The 8,415-nt window shown below is 56.8% G+C and overlaps 1 protein-coding gene across 1 annotated transcript; it reads left to right on the forward strand.

Moving 5' to 3' along the window:
• The first annotated feature begins 2,052 nt into the window (after positions 1–2,052).
• On the forward strand, positions 2,053–5,633 carry LOC140002037 (uncharacterized). The gene is made up of 5 exons (XM_072035126.1): positions 2,053–2,296; positions 2,488–2,539; positions 2,654–2,693; positions 2,789–2,878; positions 3,246–5,633. The coding sequence occupies exons 1-5, from the start codon at positions 2,171–2,173 to the stop codon at positions 5,491–5,493; spliced, it is 2,556 nt and encodes an 851-aa protein (XP_071891227.1). The 5' UTR covers positions 2,053–2,170; the 3' UTR covers positions 5,494–5,633.
• Positions 5,634–8,415: the final 2,782 nt, after the last annotated feature.

An 8,415-nucleotide genomic window follows, 5' to 3' on the forward strand; every position in this document is an offset into this window, starting at 1 on the left:
AACCCCAGGCGCAGGGAGAGACAGGACATCAGGAGAGCGGCATCCACCCAAGGAAAGAGCCAAGAGGAAGCAGGGCCAGAAGGTGACTGCTGCTGCCACCCAGCAGCAGGAGGGGATCCGTTTGTACAAAAAGGTGATACTGATCCCTCCAGTTGAGCAGGAGAGGCTTCCATCCCAGCAAGCCCCTGCCTGGACCCTGCCATCAGGAACACAGAGGCTCCCCAGACGTGCAGCAGCCAGACACAGGAGCCCTAGGACAGAGACACCACCTCTGCCAGGCAGCCTCTGCTGTGTGCTCACCCCCATCTGCTTTTGCCTTCATTGTGCCTGGACCATGCTCCGAGATGCGAGCAAGGCCCTACTTGACCGCATCAAGAAGTGAGGTGAGGAGCCTCACAGGAAGAGAACCAGTGCTGGAAAGCAGAGTCTCACCATGGGATTAGGGGATTGCTTGGGCTTCCTGCAGAAATGGAAAGCTGCAACCATCCCTGCCTGGAGTCACCAGGGAGCACGAGCTCTCCCAATAAATGTTTCTTTCCAAGCAACCTCATGTGTGTCTCTTCTTTCCTTTGGATGAGCAGAGGCACCATTCCCTGCTCACTGCTCATACCTGATCGCATGAGCAAGGTGGGCAGCTCTGTTAGCACCTTTTGGAGGAGAGTCCAGGACTAGAATGGCGCTCCAGGTGCCTGAGAGCAGGGACATAGGGCTGGCCTTCCACCTGAGGCCTCCAGAGGCAGCGTGGGCTGCCCCCCTCCCTGGAAGTCCCCTGCACACCACAGCTATGGTTTGGGTCTGGGAGCAGTGTAGGTCCTTCAGGACAACAAGTGGCAGAGAGAAAGCACGCTGTGTGTCTGCAAAGGGAAAGAAGATGGAGGCCCAGTGCCTGTTGTTCTGGCTGCACTAGGACAGGCAGAACAGCAGACAGGCGCCTCTGTGGGCAGGACTTCTGCTTCTTGCTGTGGGATGGGCTGGGCCCATCTCCTCCAAACCCCTGCCTCTCCCTTTCAAGGAGGGTCGGGGTTGTAGCATGGAGGTGCTGTCCTGAAAGTCCTGGGAGGGTGCCAGGATGACAGCCTTGAGCTCTGGGGCTCATCATCAGCACTACCTGCCCTAGCATGTGCTGAGGTGAGCAAAAGGCCAAGGAAAAGGACATGAGCAGGATCCCCAAGTCAGAGGAAGAGAGCAGTGAGAGCTGATATGGGGGAACGCCAGGGAAAAGCTCTCGCAAGTCCCATTGCATTTCACTAAGTGTGGAAACGTTTATGACCTTCACTTCCCTATGCCAAACAAGTAATCTGGTGATTAAATTTCAGTTAAATTCCCCAAGCTTAGTAGTCTATCCCTACGAAAGTAGTCAGTGACCGATTTCCCTGCTTTTATTTCAACACAGTTTTCTCACTGTTGTCCTCCCCATTATCTCCCTGCTACCACTCAGAGTAAAGGTAAGGGGGGTGAGCTGGCTGTGGGGGTTCCTGGCTGCCCAGCCGCAGCGAGCCCTCCCCACCTTAATTCCCATTTCAGCAAAGGACCGCTGAGTGGTCACACTCTGGGGAGCAGTGCTCCTCCTGGCTGGGGTGGTCTAAATCGGCTTCCTTGGGCATTCACCATTGTCACGGTGTCACCATCATTGCTTTGCTGGGTGCATGAGGGCCATGAAGCAGTTCATGGTCTCTCAGAAGCGGGAGTGCAGCTCATGGGGGTTGAAATCCTATGACCGGGGTTCAACCCTACCCAGTGAGAGTCCAGTGGCTTTGCAGGGCCCTGCGCAGGGCCAGCTCTTGGCACTGGGGTGGGTTGGCTATGGCCCCGCTGTGTTGAGCTGGCCCAGCTGGGCTGGTTGCTGCCTGGTGCTCGGGAGAAGGTCACCTCCTGGGGTTTAGCTCAGCTTGGGGAGGGCCACCTCATCCCCGCATCACAAACATTGCCATGGCTGCACGCTGCTGTCATCACAGCTGGTGAGGGATGACAGCCCCCAGTCCATGCGCATCACAATCGGGGGCGGTTTATGTAAGTGGGGCTGCGCGAGGATGGCTGCCATTTTGCCGCGAGCTGACGAGTGAAGAGGGACAAGCTTGAGCTGGGCAGGTGGAGCAAGGGGACCGTGAGTGCGGTCCACCTGATCCTCCTCAAGCCAGCCGAGTTTGGCTCTCTGCGGAACGTCACAGGCATGGCTGATATGTGGGGAATGAGCTTTTTCCCCATCCCAGAAGCCTTCTGGGCCTTCTACTCCTTACTTTGGCTGCTGCTGATGGCAGTTGCCTGCTACTTCCTGATGCCCGGGGCGAAGCCGCAGGTAGGAGTCAGGGCTGGTGCTGAGGCAGGCCCTGCCTGGGAGGGGAGGCCGTGTCCCAGCCGGGCCTGGCCAGCCTGGGCCAGGAGGCTTGGGGCAGGCACGGGCCTGGCCCTGGCCGTGCCTTGGGTTTGTGGGTGCTGCTGCGGCTACTGGGGACTCCCTCTCACCTGCTGCTTTCTGTGTCCATGTAGGAAGGGAGGAAGACAAGGCACCACTGCAGAAGACACCGGGAGAATCGGAGAGGTGAGCAGCGCTGGGCAAGAGCAGGTGCCCTGCAAAGACACTGCCTGACCCCATGTGCCCGCCGCCCCCCCACAGCCTCCCCATCCACTGACTCTCTGTCTTCTCTGCCAGCAGTTTGGACCCTCCACAACTCTTCATGGCGCAAGAGGAACCAGTAAGTGGAATCGTCACCTCTGGGATGTGACAGCCCCCTCTAGTCACTCCCCACCAAAGGAGGTCCTGCTAATGCTTCCCTTTGCCCCTTTGCAGATGTCCCGAGCACGCAAAGGTGGATGGAGTCCGGGCACTAGCCAAACTGTTCAACACGAACCTTGAGGACCTCAACAAATACATGGAAATGTGAGGCCGCTGAGGAGGGGATGGGGATGGGAACAGGGACAGAATTTGGGGGCATGGATGAGTGCAATGGCTTGTGGGGGCACAGGGAAATTTGCGAACTAAAATCCATGGAGCAATGCCCTTGCAGAAGGATTTACCGCTGAGGCACAGAGATAGCACTGTCCCCTCTCTTTCTGGGGCAGATGGAGCTTCTGTGCCCAGCCGGCAGAGAGGGAGCCTTGGGCAAGGGACCACAGGGTCTCTTGGGGGACCCCAGAGAAATGACACAGCCTGCCAGCTCCTTCGGGACAGAGGGAGTCACAGGGTGCTCAGGAGTGCTTGGCTTAGCATTCCCATCATCTTCCTTCTCCTTCTCCTCCTCACACAGGCTCAACCTGGAGTTGCCAGAGGACAGCGGTGAGTCTCCCCCCTCTGACATAGAGAGTGATACCAGCTGCTCTTCAAGAACATCTCTGGACTCTTGGCACACCATCTTCTGCACTACCGTCACAGAGGATGAAATCACACAGATTTCACGGGCACCTACCCCCACTCCTGTGCAGAAAGCAGACTCACGTCATGGTTCTGCAGTCCAACCTGGCCTCATGCATCCCAAGGCTGGCCCTGGGAAGCAGCGTTACCATGACACTCGCCCACCCTGCAGGAAAGAAGTGGTGAGATGCCACAGGGCCAGCAGTGTGCAGCAACACGTCCAGGTCCAGCAGGCTGCTCCCACCCATCTTCCAGCAGTGCCCAAATTGCAGTCTACGAAAATGAAGACATCTTTGCCACAAAAGAAATCTAAAGAGGCCTTGATCTACATCACCCCAAAAAAGAGAAAGGAGCAGAAACTGCGCCTGCCAGCTGAGGGGGAGAAGCCTCCAAGAGATGACCGAGCCTCTGCTTTGAAAGTATCGAAGCAAGAAGAAAAGTCTAATGAGAAGAAGGTTCCCACGGTGTGGGACGTGGCCTTCATAGACGAGGCTGAGAAAAATCGGCTGGAGCGTGCAGTGGAAAAACTGTATATACAAAAGCAATTTGGACTGTCAGAGATGCTGTTGTCCTTTGAGGAGAGCTTTTCAGCCACTGTCCTGGAAGCAAGGACAGCTGTCCCAACCACAGCTCCTCAATCACCCCAAAAGCAAGCAGAGCCACATGTGGTGAGTCCTGTGGAGAAGGACCCACCCTGTGCGGAAAAGACTGTGAATAGTCACCTGGAGGGGCCTAATGGACAAAAGCAGACCAAAGGGCTGTTCAGGCTACCAAGAAACAGGAAAAGATCTTCAGACCCCGTCCTGGGACAGAAAGACACCCAGACTGAGGCTCTGCAGAGGAAGGCTCTGCAGAGGAACACCATGCAGCGCCAGCGCTCACCCAGGCTGCACTTTCAGCAGCACGTTCACACCACAAAGTCGGCAGTGCAGCTGTCAGAGCAGACCCCTGGCCCTCAGCAAGAGGCAGCAGCCCCCAAGGACACATTGACCAAGGGGATGAAGGAGCCTGTCAAGTCTGTGCCGGCACCTGTTCTGAGAGTGGCACAAGAGATGAAGCCTCAGAAGGGTGAGGACAAACCCCGACAGAAGACGGGGTGTGGAGGAAGAGCCAACGGAAGCAGCACGACCAGCAAGACGACCCGGCCTGGCACCAGCAAGAAGAACCGGGGCCCTGGGGCAGCAGGGCTTGTTTGCAGTCCTTCCCCTTCCACCCAGGCAGAGCAGGCGTCACCACAGAGCAAGGGAGCTCCACGGGGTCAATCAGATAAGAAGGGTGATGGCCCCAGCATCTCCGCTACGGGGGACATGGGGACACCAGCACCTCCAAGAAGAAGGCCCCCACGGAGAAAACACAGTTCCAGTGGGGACAGACCCTCAACTCTGCCACGGCCTCCACACCACATTTGGATTGCTCTTGATATGCCCCACATACCAGAGGTCCTTGCAGCACGAAAAGAATGCCGCAAAGCCAAACAAATTGCTAAAGATCTGGAGAAGCAGGTGCAGGCTTCACAGTTGAAGCAGCTCCCAGACAATGCGGGGCAAGCAAGGATGGACACAGCAGCAGAGGGCACTGGGGCTGTGCCACGCAGAAGACACAGAAGGGCACGGAAGAATAAGGGATGCTCCCAGGACAGACCTGTCTTCGCAAGACTCCGCCCTAAGTGCATCAGAGCACCAAACCACAACCTCCCTGGCACAGAAAGCTCCCAGGATTTGGCTCCGTCGGCAGCTGCAGTCCCAGGTGCTGTTGGAGGAAACACAGTGGGAGAGACTAAAAGCTCCCAGAACTTGGCTTCATCTACAACTGCAGTCCCAGGTGCAGCTGGAGGAGAGACAGTGAGACAGAATGAAAGCTCCCAGAATTTGGCTAAGTCTGCAACTGCAGTCCCAGGTGCAGTTGAAGGAAAGACAGTGGAAAAGAAGAAACCATCCACACACAGGGCCAAGGGACAACAGGGCCAGAAGAATATCTCTGCAACCCAGCAGCCAGAGGGGCGCAATCGAGTCCTAATAATCCCTGTATGTGCAGAGGGGAAGCTTCTGCGTCGTCTTCCTGGCACCGGTACCATCATCAAACTGTGCTCACAGAACCACAAAAAACGTTTAAATCCGGGAGTCCCCATCCCCTTCCCTGTCTGACCACGTGCTTCCCCTTACTGGTCCAAGGTTCAGCAGGACCCAGCAGGGCATGGATCCAGCAAGCAGCAGATTTCTGCCAGCCCCACGAGGGAGCGGGGGCTCTCTCAATAAACATGTCAGTGGAAGCAAGCTCACGCGCGAGTGCCTCTAATTTCCTGGGGAAGTGCTGTGGCTCCCCTGCTCACTGCTAGGCCTTCCTATCATGGGCAAGGCTGGCAGCTCTGTTGGCTGCTTCTGTGGGGACGAGTGGGATGGGGGTGTCCTTCCCCTGAGGCTTTCAGAGGCAGCATGGGCTGCCAAGCTCCCTGGAGGTCAGTGTGACAGAATCATAACCTCATAGAATAAGAGAATAGCTTGGTTTGGAAGGGGCCTTAAAGATCATCCTATTGCAGTCCCCCTGCTGTGGGCAGGGATGCCACCCACTAGATCCAGTTGCCCAGGGCCTCATCCAGTCTGCCCTTGAACATCTGTAGGGTTGGGGTATCTACAACTTCTCTGGGCAACCTGTGCCAGTGCCTCACCACCCTCTGAGAGAAAAATTTCCTCCTAAGGTCTAGTCTAAATCTTTTAATTTAAGACCATTCTCCCTTGCTCTATCGCTATCCACACAAGTAAAGAGCCTTTCCCCATCTGTTTTGTAACACCCCTTCAAGTATCAAATGGTCATAATGAGGTCTCCCTTGAGCCTTCTCTTCTTCAGGCTGAACATCCCCAGCTCTCAGCCTTTCTTCATAGGAGAAGTGCTCCAGCCCTCTGATTATCTTTGTAGCCCTCCTCTGGACTCAGTCTAACAGGTTCACATTTGTTGTGCTGGGTCCCCAGAGCTGGGTGCATTGCTCCAAGTGGGGCCTCACAAGGGCAGAGCAGAGGGGGACAGTCACCTCCCTGCACCTGCTGGCCACTGCTCTGCTGATGGAACCACAGGACACAGTTGGCCTTCTGGGCTGCAAGCACGCACTGCTGGCTCATGTTGAGCTTCTCACCCACCAGAACCCCCAAGTCCTTCTCCCTGGGGCTGCTCTCAATGAGTTCTTCTCTCAGTCTGTCCTCAAGTCTGGGATTGCCCTGACCCAGGTGCAGCACCATGCGTTGAACCTCTTGTTGAACCTCATTAGGTTTCCGTGGGCCCACTTCTTTAGGCTGTCTAGGTCCCTTTGGATGGCATCACTTCCTTCTGTTGTATCAACTGCACCACTCAGCTTGGTGTCATCTGCAAACTTGCTGAGGGTGGACTCAATCCCACTGTCTATGTCACTGATAAACATATAAAACAGTGCTGGTCCCAGGACATGCACCTGAGAGGCCATGGTCGCGCTGCACTGAGCTGGCCCAGCTGGGCTGGCTGCTGCCTGGTGCTCGGGTGAATGTCACCTCCTGGGGTTTAGCTCAGCTCGGGGAGGGCCACCTCATCCCCACTGTGCCTGCATCACAAACATTGCCATGGCTGCACGCTGCTGTCATCACAGCTGGTGAGGGATGACAGCCCCGAGTCCATGCGCATCACAATCGAGGGCGGTTTATGTAAGTGGGGCTGAGCGAGGATGGCTGCCATTTTGCCGCGAGCTGACGAGCGAAGAGGGACAAGCTTGAGCAGGGCAGGTGGAGCAAGGGGACCGTGAGTGCGGTCCACCTGATCCTCCTCAAGCCAGCCGAGTTTGGCTCTCTGTGGCACGTCACAGGCATGGCTGATACCTGGGGAATGAGCTTTTTCCCCATCCCAGAAGCCTTCTGGGCCTTCTACTTCTTCCTGTGGCTGCTGCTGATGGCAGTTGCCTGCTACTTCCTGATGCCCGGGGCGAAGCCGCAGGTAGGAGTCAGGGCTGGTGCTGAGGCAGGCCCTGCCTGGGAGGGGAGGCCGTGTCCCAGCCGGGCCTGGCCAGCCTGGGCCAGGAGGCTTGGGGCAGGCACGGGCCTGGCCCTGGCCGTGCCTTGGGTTTGTGGGTGCTGCTGCGGCTACTGGGGACTCCCTCTCACCCGCTGCTTTCCGTTCCTGTGTCACAAAGCCCAAAGGACTGTTGTTGATTGTTCACACTGGGGAGCAGTGCTCCTCTTGGCTGGGGTGGTCTGAATGGGTACGAACAGGAACTGGAAACTGTGCGGTCGAAACTCAGAAGTGTTGCACACACAGGAGCAGGGGGTCTGTCGGTGCTGCTGCCCGTGGGGGACCCGTGCTGGAGCAGTTTGCTCCTGGGGGATGGACCCCGTGGGACAGAGCCGTGTGGGAGCAGTTCTTGAAGCGCTGCGGCCTGTGGGCAGCCCCCGCGGGCTCAGTTTGGGAAGCACGGCATCCTGTGGGAGGGACCCCACATGGAACAGTGGCAGAGAGGGACTGTGAAGGAACAGTGGAGATGAAGTGTCAGGGACTGACCGCAGCCCCCATTCCTCGTTTCCCTGCACTGCTCAGGGAGAGGAGATAGAAGTTTCTCATTTAGTAATAGGTAATAAATTTCTCCAGTCTCCCTATGCTGAGTTTGGTTTGCCTGTAACAATAATCGTTGAGTGATCCCCCTGTCCTTATCTCAGCCCTTGAGCCTTTTCCATCGTATTTTCTCCCCCTTTCCCTTTGAGGAGAGGGAGTGAGAGAGCGGCTGTGGTGAAGCTCGACTGCCCACCTGAGTTAAACTACCACAGCTATCCAGTCTATTCCAAAAGTCTCTTTAGTCTGAACAGCTGGGGGTGCTCATGGACATTCTCATTGTGTAGCAAGATGAAATGGGGTGCTTGCAGTGGCGGCAGCTGCGTGGGGGCCGCCAGGTGCGGGCAGGGTGCGGGTGGGTGTGAGGACGTGGCTGAGGGGCCACAGTGGAATGGCAAGGGTGACAGCACTGATGGCTGGGGGAGTAGTGCTGGGCAGGCTTTAGGGTCCCATTGGGGATTGCCAGAGTCTGATTTCCAATCTCCTGGTTCTCAGAGGGCTGCACT

The sequence above is a fragment of the Anas platyrhynchos genome, chromosome 3 (genome assembly GCF_047663525.1).
Source record: "Anas platyrhynchos isolate ZD024472 breed Pekin duck chromosome 3, IASCAAS_PekinDuck_T2T, whole genome shotgun sequence".
NCBI classification, from domain to species: Eukaryota; Metazoa; Chordata; class Aves; order Anseriformes; family Anatidae; genus Anas; species Anas platyrhynchos.